The sequence below is a fragment of the Dermacentor silvarum genome, chromosome 7 (assembly GCF_013339745.2).
Source record: "Dermacentor silvarum isolate Dsil-2018 chromosome 7, BIME_Dsil_1.4, whole genome shotgun sequence".
Taxonomy (NCBI): Eukaryota; Metazoa; Arthropoda; class Arachnida; order Ixodida; family Ixodidae; genus Dermacentor; species Dermacentor silvarum.
In genome coordinates, this window is record NC_051160.1 from 9,073,739 (window position 1) to 9,091,079 (window position 17,341).

Here is a 17,341-nt window from a genome sequence, read left to right on the forward strand (position 1 = left end):
GAAGCATGCACAGAAAGCACAAGGCATGAGAAATGCGTGCAGCGTCAAATGATAATAACGTAATGCAGTGTGTGCAAGACATGACAAAACATCTACCTGACAACACGGCTACTTCGCTATGTCCCACATGAGCCCAGGTGGCCAGGGCTTACCTGAGGCGTTAAGGCTCGTGCCGAGGCCAGTGCTCTTGCGAGCTTCGTCGTAACTGAGCAGCTGCAAGCTCGGAGGCAGAGCTGCATGGAACGAGATCTTGTTGACCCAGTCGCTCATGGACGTCTCGCTGTTGGCCACGAAGAGGAACTCAACACCGTCGGCTAGTCTCAGGCGGAAGGCGTGCTTCTTTTTGGTGTAGTTGCTAGCCTTTGTGCAGTGGGCTTGCAGCAGGCTGACAGGGGGTGCCGCTGCATTGCTCTCCACGAAGCCCTCTTTGTCCTGGAACGAGATTGATTGATTGATTGATTGATTTAAAAAAAGGTTCGTTTTTTCTTCTCGACACAACAGAACTGACGGCTGTCACTGAATGTGTTCACAACTTTCAGCCGGTAGGAGAGAAATCCAATAGAGAAGACTTGCAGCAACTCAAACGTGGATAATTCGAAACTCCACTTATCTGAAACGAACTTCAAATTTAGGTTAACCAGCTATATATCTTTGATAAAGCCATTTTGCTGTCACTTCATTCAAGCAATAATTCCAGTTAACTAAAGCTCTCTGGATTTCTAGGGCAGAGCAAATTAGCAAGCCACAGCCTATAAGCCCTATACCACGACGTCAAGAATGGTAAAAAATGTGCCCATGTTTGATTTCCAAGCTGCAGCCACAGATTGCTGAAAAATACTGACTGACGATAAATCACGCAAACCATTTGCTTGCAAACAAAACTAAAAACATAGTGGCACACAGGGCGCCAGCCCAGGGTGCCGGTGCTACACATGCCAATGAGGTGTTCTCTTCCGCTGCAACCAAACGAAGGTATGCATCTGCTGTGGTGGGCATGTCATCACCACTGACCCAACCAATCAGTTGGTGCCGTGCCCTCCACTTCACAACACCCACTCTCCCACATCACCTCCTCCTTTTCATAGTCTAACCATTTCATCATCAAAATCTATCCTGCTCAGGAAAGAAACCTCTTCCCTTTAAACACTTTGTAGGTACCTTTTAAAGGGACGTTTTTATAGCCACTCTGCTTCGCCCAAGTGTTTGTGCAACAACGCAAGCAGTGAACAACTTGCCTTGAAGAAGCAGAGGAGTTGACCGCACAGCACAGTGTAGAACGTCTTCCACGAGCGGATGGTTGCCTTCTTGCCGCCGGACTGCAGCTCGTGTTTTCGGTCGAGGAAGCCTTCCATCTCCACGGCCGGTAAGCCAGCAGCGGTGCGCGATCGCCGGAAGCTTTGGGCACGCCGCCGTGTCGTGAAGCTTGGGGTGCGCTTCAGTTTCTTACCCAGTTCCACCTGAGAAAAGAAAACACACACAAAAAAAGAAATTGTATCAGAAGTAGGTTATGATTATATACAATACTGTGATGGCATTTCAGTGTTTACGGTGCACTATGACATGATTCGTACATCTGCAGATGCTTATTGTTACTAGATCTACAATGTTTAGAGTGATTCCAGTACTCAGTAGATGATTCACTGCACATGACAGCAAGTTAGCAAGTTACGGTGTATACTAAAGTACGTAACATATCTTCCCAATTTTTAAATTTTGTATACCCTTTGCAAATATGTGGTGAATTATGTTTCCAGTGGTTACAGTGGGTATTAAGTCTGAGGTTTAATTTACAACATGAAAGAAAGGATTTCATATTTTGTGACACTACATACAATGTGACCCATTAAAACCATCCAGAACATTTAGAGCTAGGAGAGTAAGGTTACAACACATTTTTTTTTGTGTGTGTTGGGGCGGATGTAGAGTAGTGTTAGCATGCCCATATCACAGCCATGGATTTCTTAATCCGAACCCAACTAATGATGAGAGTTTGTTTCTTAATTTACGTTGGCACAGCTTTGAGCTAGCCAGATTTAGCAAAGTCAGTGGGGGTAGGAGGTAAAAAAAAATGTTATCGCACTTAATAAAAAGCCCCGTAAAGTCTTGTGTGATTAACACCAACCCGCACGGCAACAGCTGGACCTGTGCTTCCTATGGACGTGTTCATCTACTAGCACCTCAGCTCAACATCTTCGGCTACTGCCACCACTTTAAATAGAGTCGATGGCTGCAGTGTTATGAAACGTTTGGCGACTGGGGCCCGAGACATTTGGAAAAGTTTACTGCAACAACTAACCTATACTAACTATAGAAGCCAGCTGCAGAAGTCACAAATATAGCAGTGGCACAGAACAACTTAATAACAGTGGAACTGCGCATTAAAGAATACCAGCAGTGCCAACAATACCAGCAACTTGTCACTACGTACGGCAAGATCCTTAAATTGTTCAGCTACTATGGGAATGATGGTTGGTACATGAATTTGTCTGCTCTTCGAGCTTGTGACTTCAGACTTACTTGTGGCTTCATTCATTTCACTTTTGCCTGCTTTTATTGGCCTAAATTTCCGAGCAACCACACTTTTTTAAACGCAGGAGGCAACGAAACTATGCACATGCATAACCGTTGCAAACTGTTGCATTTATAAAGCAATATTTTGTCGAACATTGTCAATTTGCTGAGTCGCAAAGTTGTTTTAAGCCAGCAAGGACAAAGTTTATGCAAACTTCGTCATGGGAACTAAACATCGTTCCCATGATGGCTGAACCACCATTGCTTGCAGCTCCTTCAAAAAATTAGCACCGGATTTCGCTCAAGTAATTCTTTTAGGAAGCTCCATGCTCCAAAAAGATCCTGTCATGAAGAAGAACACGACTGACCTTCATACTCTCAGCCCTCTTCACTGGCGATGTGACGGGTGTTGAAAGGGTGCTCATGGCCTTGCGGTCACTGTCCAGCGACCTCTGGGACTGGCGACTTGACCAAACCGCCCACATACGATGGTGCAATCTCGCCGTTGTTCTCGGCGCTCAGCTGGGAAGAGTCCAGCCCCGGACGGCGAAGGCCGTCTTCGCGCATGCGTTCCTGCAAGTTTCAATAAAAAAGAAAGATTGCAGATTACAATTACACCTAAAATGAGCTAGTGTAAAAAAAAAAAAATTATGCGATCCATATGGTGCGCACTGAGCATAAAATTTGCCCTATTTAAAAAATTTTTCATTACATGAAACAGGTGATGTGTACACAGCAGAATGGTACTTGCAAACAGGGTCATTGTGAAACAGCAATAAGGAGTGCCCGAAGTGAACAGGAGAGTCACAAGAACAATGAAAATGTTGTGCGATGTACACTTAAGGGGGGACACGGGTCTTTAGAACCAAAAAATTTCGATAAAATCAAGATTTTGGAAGTGTTATTTTTAAAATCTACAGCTATTTTCCCACCTATTCGCAAAGTTTCTCGTTTCTAGAATCAGTATTTTAGCCGAAATAATAATTTGCACGATGAGTTCCGGCTGAGTTTTTTTGTTCTTTGCAGCCTAAGCAAGCAGGTTGAAACCAAGTGGCACAGCCCACATGCGTCTGTTTAACCAATGCATTGCATTGAGACTGTTCCATGTTGCACGGCAAGCTAGAAAAAATTTAATTTTTTTTGCGCATGCAGCTGCCTCGCAAGTATACATACAGCTAAATCTCGTGATAGCAAATTTTCATCATCCAACAGGAAAGCAGCTTCACTTCATTTGGCATTTGTTATAAGCACATATCCACAGCACATTGATACCAGCGATAAACAATTTAAGTTTACTTCCCTATATCTGATAATTCCTTAAATCTGTGTTCGTTATACCAAGGGTAGACTGCATTTAGAAAGGGAACCTGATATTGAAAGCCAAACACAGGCGGCAACTATTCATGAACAGCAGGTGCTAGCCAACAAGACATAACTATTAATAATCATACCCATCCTCCTGTTTCTGATTGATAACAGAATGGATAACATCACATCCTACTTCCAAATTTGTAAGCGACATGCATCGCAGAAAGCACAGCACACTATCTCTATGTGCTGCTGCATGATATCTACATCAGATATGCTTCTAGAGTGCCAAATGCCAGATGCCAGTAGTAATACGGTCAAACCTTGTTACAGCAGAGTCAGATCTGACACGAGAATACCTTCTTAAATTTCGATGTTCATTATAAGCATATGATCATTATGTGCAAATATCAGCAGGAAACAATCTAAATTTACTTTGTTACTCCTGATAATTCATTACATCCGTGTATGTTATGTTAAGGTGTGACTGTACCTATAGCCAATGTAATTTTTATTAAAAAAATGCTATTATCATCTTGCCAACGTGATTATTTTTAAGGCGTACAGATGCTGTCAAGCCTATTTTTTTCCTTTTCATCTCTACTCCTGACAACTCTATCTTTAATTATGCCCTCTTGTCAAATAAACTGACTTTGACCTAGACTGTGAGGGACATTGCAATGGCTGGTTCTGGGTCAATTCTAACCACTTGGCATTCATTAACATAAAAATTAAGAACACATTTTTCTTCTTATGTACTCTGCCACCATTAGAATGCTGCTGCATTAAATGGGAGTCAGACACACAACTTAATGCTTAGCAGTAGAATGGCACGACCGCTGAAACATTAGCAAAGGCAGACCTCAGATTTTTGCTAAAAGAAAAAGGAGAGACAGAAGGCTGAAGACCAGAGATGCAAAAGATAAGGGGGAAAAAAAGTGTAATTTATGCGTTTTTTGTGTGTGTTTTATACAACTTCACTGTTGTACTTAAAAATATAGTTTCTCTCAATTCTAGTACAATAAATACGCAGACAAAAAAAAAAAAAAATAAGCAAATGCAAATACACCCTTCCTTTCCAAGAGCAACAAAAACTTACAGCCAGTGGAGAATGCTATGGACAAACTTGCATAACTTGCATGCAAGGATTGTAAAAGTGAACGCATGCCATATTGCATCAAAGGTTTGACGTTTCTGTCTGCCTCAGGCATAACAGTCTGTACAATTTCACTAAATGTGACTACGTCATGTTGTTTTCCCATAATATTATAACGACTGGAGCCTGAAAGGGTTGCAAGACTCACGTCGAGGATCCTCTGGTGCTCCTTGCGCTTCATGGCATCCACCCTGTCCTGTTCGCGCTTTTGTTCCTCGGCCCTGAGCATCTCTTCCTCCTCCTGCTTCAGCCTCTTGAACGCCTCTTCCAGCTGGAGAGGTGAATGGGGGTGTTGGGAGTAGGGTGAAGATATTGCAGGACAGTTAAAACCGACAGCAGTGCCTGCCGTTGAGCTAGGTGCTATTGCACGGTCATCAAAGTGAAATCAAATGTACAGCAAGGTAAAACTATGTGTACCGATACTTTAAAAAACATTGTAAGATACAAGACATGCACAGAGAAGGAAACGGGGAACAAATCACAGTGCTGCCATGGCGTCTACCATGGACAGGTCAAACAAAATATCTGAGATCCTTTAGAAGTTTGAATTAAAGCTGGTTGACCATATACTAGGTCTGCAAATTGCACAATGGGGGACAGTGTGGAGTTCCAGCTCTTTTATAACAAGATAGTTTTTACAGGGGTACTTAAATGATGCGTAGTAACGTGTGGCTGAACATCAAGGGCTTCTATGGAAGTTATAACTCTGTACAGGTTTCTAAGTAGTACATTTCTAATTCGCTTGCGAATACAGCAAGCGACACGTGCAGTTCACTGCGGGGGATTAGAGAAGTGTTTAACTATGCTAATCTGAGTGGTTGTGGAATTCAACCCAATTTGGAAGTTGATTGTACTGCAGCTTTTTGCCCAGCAAGCGTACCTTGGTGATGCGTTTGACAGTGTCGAAGCGGTCTTCCTGGGCTTCTACGGTCTTCATGAAGTCGTCGTGCTTGCGGATAAGCTCCTCTACTGCCGAGATGGAATCGGCACGGTCGTCATCGCGCAGGAATGCCTCCCGGCTTGCCAGCCACGTTTCCAGCTGGTCAGCATCACGGAGGAACAACTGCAATTCACAGAGACAAACGTCAAGAAAACTGTGGGGTAGTATCTATGAAACACTGTAAATCCGTCAAAAGCAAACACTCTTATCTAATCAGCACATTTACCATCGAGTCCACACAATGATCCAGCTTAGAGCGATCTTTCAACTACTACAAACAGCTTATCGACAACCAAAATGTATCGCGAAGACTTTAAGAGAACCATCCGCTTATAATGGCCTGGTGCACTGCTCAGTTTGGTTACAGCAAACGGAATGAATTGTAGCATGGCAGTGACTCAATGACCCAGGGATGGGTCCCAATGGTCTCAATATAGTCTACTTTAAGCTTCATAGCTCGCTCCAGCATTCTGTATATGCCATAGGATTTATTACAACCACGTCAACAGCTCGAAAAGCTTATAGAGAACCACTGTTAGGTGGAAACTGCTCAAATAGAGTTTAATCACCAATTCCTGCCAGTAAATACAGTGCACATCATTTTTGGAAATAAAGCATCTCTTCTCCGCCTTGCTGAGTTCTGTATAGAAAGTTCTAAGGGCAAGTCCAACTATACCGAAATGCTGATAGAGCAAACACAATTTGAGCAGTGAAGGTGTTTATTGTATCCAGTCTCAACTGTAGTGCCCTATAGCCTCAACAATGCAAGACTATCACAAGAATGCGGAACAGTAAGCAATGTGTGAGGTCCTCACTAAGATGTGCACATATAATTTTGATGGAATGGTGCACACTGCAAGTAATGGTGCAGAGACATCAAATGCCAACTGTATTCCTTCCCTTACTATGTACTGCTTGCAAATAGCAAGCAACTGCTTCAAAAATTAAAATCCACAGCCAATCTATAAAACTTTGGCTTGATGAGCTTTTCTTACTAGCTGTAAACCAATGCACACGTGAAAGTCTCTCACAGAAGTCAACGCCCAACAAATACCGATAACATTTTTTTTACGGAACTCCTACTTCTGCAAAGAAAATCCATTCATAGCAGAAAAGTCGAGCTTATTAACATAAATCGGTCGTGGCAATTTAAATGAAACATGTAATGCATGAGAAAAGAGCCTTGCATGTGTTTGAAGGCTGCAGTGCTCACCTGCAGGTCCAAGCTTTGGTCGTAGATCTCCTGCCGCCGCTTCCACGTGTGCTCGAGCACTTTGCGCGACTCGGAGAGGCGTCGGATGCGATCGCGCACCTCGTCGGACATGAAGTGGCCACTGGCGATGATCTTCTCGCCATTCGCGACAAAACGCGAGAAGCTCTCGGCACGGGCATCCATCTCTGCCCTGTGCTCCCTGTGGCGTGCCAGGAGGGCTTCCGCACCCGTCACGTCCCGGGCCAGCTCATCCGACGTGATGCGCGCCGTGATGTCATTAAGCCACGCCCTGAGAAGTGAGATGTGGGGGAAGTAAATGCCAAAGTACGTTTACACTTCCATTCATAAAAACCTGACTCTGTACAATCTGAACGAAACTGCAGTAAATTTGGCGGAAGCTAAAGTCGATCGATCGATTCATTCATTCATTCATTCATTCACGAAATGTAAACTCACATGAGTTCACGGTACTCGTCGAAGTACGCCTGCAGCTGCTCGGCCTGGTGGAGCTTGTCACCCCGCTGGTGCGAGCGGTTCAGCAGCGTGCTCCACGCCTCAGACACCTCGTCCTGCTTGGCCTCGATGTGTTCCCGTGCATCTGGGAACGTCTCGGCCAGGCGACGGGCCTCACGCAGCAGCGTCTCCACCTGTTCCCTCACTGCCGCAAGGTCTCTCTGCAATTCAGCAGATGGACAAGTCTCAGAGGCTGATGGGACTGTCACAACTTTTTGTTGCCGTGGTGACTTTACCCCACCACCATGGCCACAGATTAGAAACATTAAAGGCTAAGAAGATTATGTTGTTGGGTTAGCTGGTGCATGACAGTAAGTAAGCAAAACAGAATTTGCGTCAGTGATGCGTTGGTTCCACTTTACAGGAGAGAACTTATGTATAGGCCTTTAAGCAATGCTTCTAAGATAATGACTGAGTGATTAGCATGGGGCACTGGTGCAAGAAACAGCATATATGTTTGATCGCTGTATTTCAAATGAACAGTTGGCAGTCAGCGCCTGTTTCGTCTATGTGTGTATTCTCTTTGTGATCGTCGGTTTTGAGCAAGAATCTACTTATTTACTATTAAAGGCTAATTGCAATGAAACTGAGCTTTGGCTAAAGTGGTTAAAAATGTGTAGTATATGCTATTGAAGTAATCAAGGCAAAGCTGCAGGGCTGGTAATTTGCCTAGTTTTTTAATTAACAGCCATACAGTCCCACCTCCTGAGCTTTGCACACAAACTGTAGTGCCAATCTCATCAGTCTGGTCTTGTTAATTTCGTGGCGTTCTTGGTACATCGTGTGGACCCTTTCATAGCACAGAAAAAATTCACAAACGTTGCCAGGCTCAACCTTTCTCTATGCTAGAAGCCAGCATGCTGTAACTTTGACCACAAACTGCCAAAATATATGACTCCCAGTTGAGTTGGTTTCCGAGTTTCAACGAAACTTTACCACCCATCTCGTTCTTGCGTCATTTTTGCGACTTCCTAAGCCTTCACTCATAGCAAGACTGGCCTATTCGCAGTTCCGGAAGTGTTATCTGCCAATACAGAATAACTTGTTGTTTGCTACCCTTCAAGGTCACTTCGCATGAGGAACTTAGACGTCACCAAGACACCAAGACCTACCTGGAATCCTTCATGGCGTCGGCTGAGCGCCTGGATGCTCTCCAAGTCATGACCAAAGTCCTCGTTCAGGAGCACCGCTTCCTTTTCGTAAATCCAGCTGATGGTCTCGTCCGCGTTGCGGTCAAACGTGTGCACTTGTCTAGCTCCGGCCAAAGCCTGCATTAGATGTCAAAATGAATTGCCAACAACACAAAATTTAGCATCAAACAGCAGTTGAAGCATCACAACAATTTGTGGTAATATTACTTTGCAGTCATAACATGTAACATTGCATCGTAACATGTAACGTGTGTTTATTTATTAAAAAGTGCCATTTCAATCTCTCACACAGAAGAGCCTACACATTAATCATCCTTAACAGTGGACTTCTGTTAATTCAACCCTGACGGGACTGATGAAATTGATCGAATTATCCGGCGGGTCTAATTAAACAAGATGCAGAAAAAACGTCGAGACACACCGAGGATTCATTTGGCAGTATTTGCCCGATTCTAACACGCCGCTGAATCAAACACGCGAACACTTTCTGTGGGTCCAAAGTAGAAAACTAACGTAAAGTAGAAATATAATGTGAAACTGATTTCTAGCAAGAGAAATTGGCAAGGGTCTAATATGTATTGCACCATGGAAGCCAGTTTCCTGAAGTCAGCTTTGCCGTAATACAGACGTGTTATACGGCAAAGCATACAAATGCTGCAATCGCGACTTTTGTCCCATTTTTTTTTTTTTTTTTTAGGAAGGGGCAAGAATTAGAATCAGGTAAATACCGTAATGAGACATTTTTAGGTACCGTTATTGCTTGAAAGTCTTCCTAGGGCAGGCCCAAAATAAGCATTTTGGATGGGAAATGACGTGTTTAATGCATTCACTCTCCCCTAAGCTCCGTCGAGACGGACGCTGCCACTGATCGAAATAACAAAAGTTTGGGCATGGACGCTGGCTGGAACCTTCAGTCGGAATCAAATTAACCGAAAAGTTGAATTAACCGTAGTCGAATTAACAGAAGCCTATTTCATTGCCAACAGCACCATGCATGAATAAAAATTAAGAAACTGCATTGGTGATACAAAAGTATCTGTAAATGGCAGAGAGTCGACAAACTTCACACGGATTTGTGACATTTTGGCGGTTTTTTCGGCAATAGCAAATGCTTCTCCTGCGAGCTGCAACTAAATACGGGACGAAAGCTGTTATTGCAAGGACCATCTATTCCAGTAATTTCAAAGCACGCAGTGATGAAAGGCAAATGTAAAGAAAGTTTGTTTCAGCCATCCCAAGCCTTGCGGCAAGACAAATCTTTTTATGCAGCATATGGTACTGTGTGGGGCAGCATGATTAAATGGTCCACTGCAGCACCTTGCTGTTTTGAGGAATGAACATAATTTCAACTCTTGAAGCTGCTGTGTAATTGTACTTCACAAGTATATTGTTCTTTTAGATATAAGAGATTTCCTTCAGCTGGCTGAAAATGATATGAAGCATCTCCAATGCACAGCATGTGGAATATCTTACACACCAGTAAAGTACAGAGCTAAATTTATTTGCGAACTTTCAAAGTGTCAGAAGGACAGAAACTTAGGCATGTTGGTATGGCTTCGTCTTTTGGCGAGAAAAGGTGCAGAAGCTTGTGGTCATTGGTAATTTATGTCTGGGCAGTTGTCTTTGGCCACCATTCTGCCTGATCACGCTCATTTTTCTTTCACTTCTTTCTTTGTCAAGCAGCAGCAGGAGAGGGCGACACGGCAAAAAAATGGCATGGGCAATCTTTCAGTTAGCAATTACTGGCAAAAAATGTGGCAATTTCGCCCAAAAGGCAAAGCATTGATTGCGATAGCAAATTATTATACAGCTATGCAAAGTAAGGATAGTACTTTTATTGGCCGTGTAAACTTGTAAACATTAGTTAACTAACCAAATTAACAAGCATGGTGTCACGTGCGCACGTGAAAACATGAACACATCTCACTGGATGATCACGGACACTCAATGTCAAATCACTGGCATGAGGAACAGTGGCAGCGAGGAATTGCCTTTCGTGCTGCCTCTTACTTCAGTGCGAACTAAGCGGCGAGAACACAGCACACACGAAGCCATCAGCCCTCAGTGCACCTAGACTCTGTACCCACCGCGGATGGCTTTCAAGGTGGGACCCGTGAGGCCATGCTCAGCCATGCCATACGCAGCCGCCCCTCCCCCAATTCCACCCCGCGGTGCCTTACGCACAATGGAAGATGACTCGCTTCCTCTTCGCCTTCCTCCCTTCTGCGTGCAAGATTGAGTCACCATCCCTCTCGGCTCCCCCTCACACACTTTCACTCGCACCGATAGCATACAGCATGCAGCTGTGATGTTATCACACTTGGACTTTATACGGAACATCACGGTGACACCAACGTTGATAGCGGAAATGAGCCTGGAGTGTTCATATAATTGCTATCGCAATAAAACAGAAGGTGGCAAATGAATGCAAACACAGAACATACGTCTTGCCGAGAGGCTGCGCACTCCTTGCACTCCTCCCAGAGTTTGGCAACCTCGGCGCAGCGCTTGGCGACGGCGTCGCTCTGTGGGTGCCGCTCGGCGATCAGTGTCCGCCCCAGCTGCTGGACCAGCCGCACTCGGTCCTCACTGCCTTGCAGCGTCGTCAGGAACACGTCGAACTTCTGCATCAGGATCTGCATGGCGAAACCAGTCATGTTTATCTTTGTTACCTATTCATACCCAACTTGCTTGTTGGAACAAACAAAATGTGCACTGGCAGAGAGTGACCAGCTTTTAAACTGTTGTGCATTCCCCGTGCCCATGGAAAATGGAAACTCAAGAACAAGTCAACAGTTACGCACAATGGCTGGCGATAAATGCCAGCATGACCGTTTGTGTGAGCGTTCTCCTGGCTTGACTCCTTTGCAAAACGTGCTCAGCTAGCTTTTGCCCAGTTTCATCACAACATCACCATTTGACATTTGTCATCACTATCATCAGCCTATTTGATTCCACTGCAAAATGAGGGCTTTTCCAAGAGATCTCCAATTATCCCCATCCTGCTTCATCTAACTCCGTCACATTTCTTAATCTTATCAGTCCATCTATTCTTTGCCATTCGTAACAGCTTTTCTCCTCTCTCGGCACCCAATCTGTCACTCTCATGGACTACTGGGCATTTGTTTAATATATTGTGTGGACTACTTTGTGAACCTCCCCACTCCCCTCTTCCTTTCAAACTAAATTGAGATATCTTTCTATGGTTCTTATCTTCCTTTCAAGAATCCTTGAACCGTTGTTAGCCTTCAAGTTTTGACCCCATATTGGCAAATACTATGATTATATACCTTTATTTTCAAGGCTATTGGTAAGTGATTAAATTTACAGATGACGGAAAAAAAGAGAAAGAGAGACGTGTTTGTTTCTGACTCACTTCAACACGCTCGAGGTCAGTTCCGTAGTCCTCTGAGCCCGCAATGGCTGTCTGCGTCTGAATCCAGTGAAGAACTTCGTCCGTCTCCCGCAGAAACGTGTAAAACTTGGCGCTCTCGGACAACTTCCAGCGCCTCTCGGCAATCTGTTTCTTCAACCTCGTGTACAGCTCTTCCAGGTCCTTCTGCTCAAACGCCGAACACAAAGAGAAAGAATTTGTAGTGTTATAATCTGGAAACTGAATCAAATCAAATCATGGGGCTTAATGCCCAAAAGCAACAGACAAGCCAAGAGGGATCCAGTGGGCACCAGATTAATTTTTACCACCAGGGGTTCTTTTAACGTGAACCCAAAGCATATCGTACACAAGTGTTCTTGCCTTCTGCCTCCATCAGAATGCGGCTGCTGTAGCTGGGAATCAAACCCACGACCTCGTGTACAGCCTCGGAGCGCTATAGCCGCTAAGCCAAGCAGCTAAGCCGCCATAGTGGGTATAATCTGGAAATTCGGCTCACGAAATGCTACTACTCAAAATTGTCGCATGGATGTTTCATGTTTCATCAAAAATTTCCGATCACTAATAGTTAAAAGCTAGACGCAATATTAACATGCCAAGACAATTGCATTTACACTTGATTTTATTTAGCTGTCCCCCAAATAAAGGATTTCATGGCACTACTTATAGAGCAGGATACCAAGTGAGGTGCAAGTGTTATATAAAAGAAATACAACAAGAAATCTAATTAAGAATACAGGAATATATAAGCACAGAGGTCAAGATGTAAATAAAAACTTACGAGAATAAAAGAGCACAGAAATTGGCCTCAAGCAGCAGTTGCAGCAACACAACAGTTGGAGTTAAAGTTATTTTGCACTCATAAAATGTAATGTTTAATACAGCATGTAACATAAAATTGTATTGTTTAATCTGTGTTGATTTGTATAAATCTTGCATTTCAATCTCTTGCACAAAAGAGACCAGACATTAATCGTACTTTACAATTACTGGAAAATGAGGCACGACAGAAGCACCTATAGCTGAGGCACACACCATTTTAGCGCTGATGTTGGCACTGTCGAAGTGTCCCCGGTCCACCAGCTCCGTGCTCTGCTTCATCAGCCGAGTGATGTTGGCGTTGAAGCCATCGACGTCACGGTCGACTCCATCCAACTTCTTTGTGAGTGCCTGCAGATGAGACATAACGCAAAACAAAGACTGTTCAAATGCGATACCGTGTAAACATGCAGCTCCATGACAACTTCTTCACATAAAATGTGCATGAACGCAATGTGGCCACCGGGTGTGATGTCCTTGTGTGCGTGACTAGCAATAGCATAATCCACTGTTTAAGGACCCAGGACACACAGCAAATTTTGGTCATACGCTGGAAATATTAACATGCCCTCTAGGGAGCATTCTACCAGAAAATTTTTTCAGAGTGGTTCATTATTAGCAGAGATAGAAATGTTTGAAGTGTCGCGAACCCATGATTTCAGGAGCCGAGCTTCACTGCCAACATGGACACTTTTGCCACTTGCCCCCGTCTAGCCTCCACCCGCCCTCGGTCTAGCTGGCTATGGCTCGCTGAGGACAACCGCATGCTCTGATCGGTCTCTGTGGATGACATGGCTCCAGGCACATGGTGAGCCAGCCGGAGTGCCAACATCTGACTGGAACAGGTCATCTGCTTCCCAAGTTGCACACCTTGAAGGTGTGTCGCCATCTTGCCATCATGATCGAAGCTCGTAACGTTAGGAATCCTTTAAATGAGAATCCGGAGTGCGGTCGCTTAAAAGGCGTGGACATAGCCCGGCGTTTCCGGCGTGCCAGGCAGCGACCTCAGATACGTCACAGCGCATTAAACGTGTCCTGTAGTAGCACGGTGATCAGCTATTGCCACGACGCATGCACCCATGTGCATAGCGAGCACATTTGTATTTGGCGAAGGCGCTGACTCAGCACGCTCGCTTCAGTGCACCCGAACTATAGGCCAGCATGCTGCCGGCCAGCCGAGCTAGCGCACGATGCCCTGGCCTAGCAGCTCTGGCGTGAGATAGGACATGTTCTATTCCTGTGCCAGCTGCAGCAAAGCGCGCTGAGCGCCGCTGGTCACGCTGACCGCGCCGGACACTGGACTGTATAGCCAAGGTATAGCGTCATATTTTTGCCAGTATAGCTTAACCGCACCACAAATGGCATGTGTATATCCATGCCTTTAGCTGATGTGCACAGTGGCGACGTACTCACACGAGCGAACATAAAGACAACATTTCGTTCGAACCTTGTAAATTGTGTGATCGCTGTAGAGATAAGTGTGAAAGGAAATGTGCTACTCATGCCACTCAGTGCGAGAAAACACAGCCGCGCACAGCTATATAGCACACGGTAACACAGCTAAGGGATAAGACACCTGTGGAGACACCGTGAAGTCAACCGTAAGCTGAGGGATAGCCTCCGAGTTCGGCGCATCGTAGGCACCAAAATCGGAAGTAGTGGTGTCTACATGACCATCCAAAATCATGATGGTACATGGTGGGAAAAAGCCTGATCCTTAAACTATCCAATTACCATCACATATTGCAATTACCATTGCAAAAACGCATATACGCACTGTAACACAGGCTGCATAAAAACACTTGACCCACCAGGACTGAATCCTCATCCTTTCCAAGGTCTGGGCTGTTGACCACGAGGAACTTTTCCTCCATCCAGGCCTCGGCCTCAGTGGCTTCACTGTAGAACTGGAATGCAGCATTACACAGTCAGTGAAGAACAGCTGCTTATATCTACAGGTCATGCAAAGCTGTGCCACTCCCAAAAGTGCGTATGTTGTCTCAAGTATTTCAACTTAGTCATACATTTTTCACCCTGTGCTAATAAGAGAAACTCTTTTTATGTAAAGCTAATACCCTTTAAACACCCATGTGTAAAACAGGAAGATCAAGTATCATTTGATGCCACATCGCCTTCTGATATTAACCTGCTTACTACAGTGTGATTATTTACAGAATACTGCAGGTAACTCTTCTTGCCCGAGTACAGGCATCTATATTGGATAATAATGAGAGAAAACAATGGTATAGCAAAAATGCAAGTAATGACATGTGAAACTATGTGGCAGAGGCAGTACAAGAAAATAAAAATTAAAAATGCACCAATTTGCAAGCTTTAAAAGAAAAATGAAAACTGAGAAGCCCTTCAAGTAATTGAAACATTTGATCAGTTTAAAAATAAAGAGCACGACATGATTGTTAAATGACTGTGCTCTAAAGTTTTTCACAGCTGTCCCTCACGACAGCCAGACGCCCATTATTCTGTCAATCAGGGCTTCCTATGCAGATCTTTCTAGATCTCTCTGGACTGCTCAATGGCCATAAATTGTTGAACAACTGCCCATCATGACCCATCAAGGTGTACCAGGGCAGCCAAACATCATCCATTGTCCATGTCTGTTGTCAGCATTCAGTGCCTATCAGGACAGCCAGAGGCCCAAACTGACCATCAACTAGCCACCAGGATCCATCAAGGCCCTGATGTGCAGCTGTAGTATCATTAGCTGTCTATAAGCTGACCATCAGCCAGCCATCAGCATATGTCAAGGCACACCAGGACAACCAAAGGTCCTTAACTTGACCATAAGCTGCCTGTCATCTAAACATAAGGATCCACCAATGCCCATCAGACAGCCAAAGGTCTCCACATGTTCTCTATAAGCTGCCCATCAGCTAACCATAATGATCATTAAGGCTTATCAGGGCAGCCAGAAAGCCAATGCCTGATGCAAGTGCCTTACAGTGTGCGATTCCAGGGCGTCGAGCAGGCGCAGCCTTCGGACACTGGCTGCATCCTTGAGCCTGCCCCAGGCTAGCTGGAGTTCAGTGAGCCTCTTCTCCACCTCGGAGGCGGCAAAGTGACCGCTGCGGACCATCTGCCGCCCTTTGCTTCCGACAGATGCCACCAGGGGCTCGTGTGCTTGGATGTCTGCTTCCAGTCCCTGATGGAATGCACAAGTCGAAAAGCTCCATTAGGTTAGACCCTAATTAGTATACACATGGCTGTGAAGATTAAAAAGCACTTTTAGAGCTGTTGAACCAACTAAATATGGGTATAAGCATTCTTTATAACCCCTTAATGGCCAACACTTCTGTCCAATGTTAGTGCAAAAATGGTCCTTCAGTTTTAAGGCGCCTAACCTATAAATACAACAGTATCCTCAGTGGGTACTCCCAAGTTTGACAAGTATGGACAAGTATAAACCAACAGAGTGCTGTTGGTTTTATTCGGCACTGGAAAAACTTGGAAGCTTATGCCACTGAATGGTAGAAAGCAAAGGTGACAGAAAAAGCATCAGACTGCCTATGTAAGGTGTTCCACGGGGTTTGTTTACTCAATCCCTATGCCATAAAGTGCACATCGGGAAGACTGAACGATGTGTAAATGACCGATTAAGGGAGCATGCGCAATAAGTTAAGAAAAAAGAGGACAAGTTTGCACACTCGGTTGCACGTGTTACATCACATGGGTGTGAACCGCGATTTAGTGAATCACATAACTGCTGCTATGTCTGTAAAAACGCTGCAAATTCGTTTGACACTTACAATGCTTATTACTCGCTAAACCACTATTTAAAGCAATGATCCAACAAGCTGATGGGACAGGAATGCGAAACTGCAGCGTCTTGCCTGGTGTTTTTTCTGCAGCGACTGCACCGAGGACAGACTCGTGCCAAGGTCGGCCGAGCTGGCCAGCGGTTCCTTCTCCCGTATCCAAGACATCTCATCGTCCACGTCACGAAGCAGCTGCTGCAGCTGCAGGGCTTCTTCCAAGTTCTCCCGGCGGATCTGGAGGGGCTCGTGCAGCGATGTGTACCTGCACGTGGCAAGGTATGACTTTAGTTCAAATTAAATTCAATTAAATTATGGAGTTAAACATCCGAAAACAACACGCACTTTATGAGAGATACTGTATTAGGTGGGGGGGTGCTCCAAAATAATTTTGACCACCTGGGGTTCTTTAATGTACACCTAAATCTAAGTACACAAGCATTCTTGCATTCGGCCCCCATTTGTATGCGGCCATTGCCGCCAGGAATCAAACCCACAACCTTGTATTCAGCAAGAGAATGGCTTGGCTTAGCCACTACGATGGGTGGGACGACTTTAGGGACAGCTCT

The 17,341-nt window shown here is 44.7% G+C and overlaps 1 protein-coding gene across 1 annotated transcript in view; it reads right to left on the bottom strand.

Annotated features, from left to right (window-relative positions):
- Positions 1 to 1,319: 1,319 nt before the first annotated feature.
- The window catches only part of LOC119457520 (spectrin alpha chain, non-erythrocytic 1-like), a 153,968-nt gene continuing 137,946 nt past the window's right edge, over positions 1,320 to 17,341 (bottom strand). The window contains 13 exon segments of the mRNA XM_049670140.1: positions 1,320 to 1,457; positions 2,880 to 3,084; positions 5,124 to 5,246; positions 5,856 to 6,038; positions 7,129 to 7,417; positions 7,585 to 7,802; positions 8,754 to 8,909; positions 11,237 to 11,428; positions 12,169 to 12,351; positions 13,219 to 13,353; positions 14,814 to 14,909; positions 15,962 to 16,162; positions 16,851 to 17,037. Of these exon segments, the coding sequence (XP_049526097.1) occupies positions 2,947 to 3,084; positions 5,124 to 5,246; positions 5,856 to 6,038; positions 7,129 to 7,417; positions 7,585 to 7,802; positions 8,754 to 8,909; positions 11,237 to 11,428; positions 12,169 to 12,351; positions 13,219 to 13,353; positions 14,814 to 14,909; positions 15,962 to 16,162; positions 16,851 to 17,037 (2,101 nt within the window). The 3' untranslated portion in view covers positions 1,320 to 1,457; positions 2,880 to 2,946.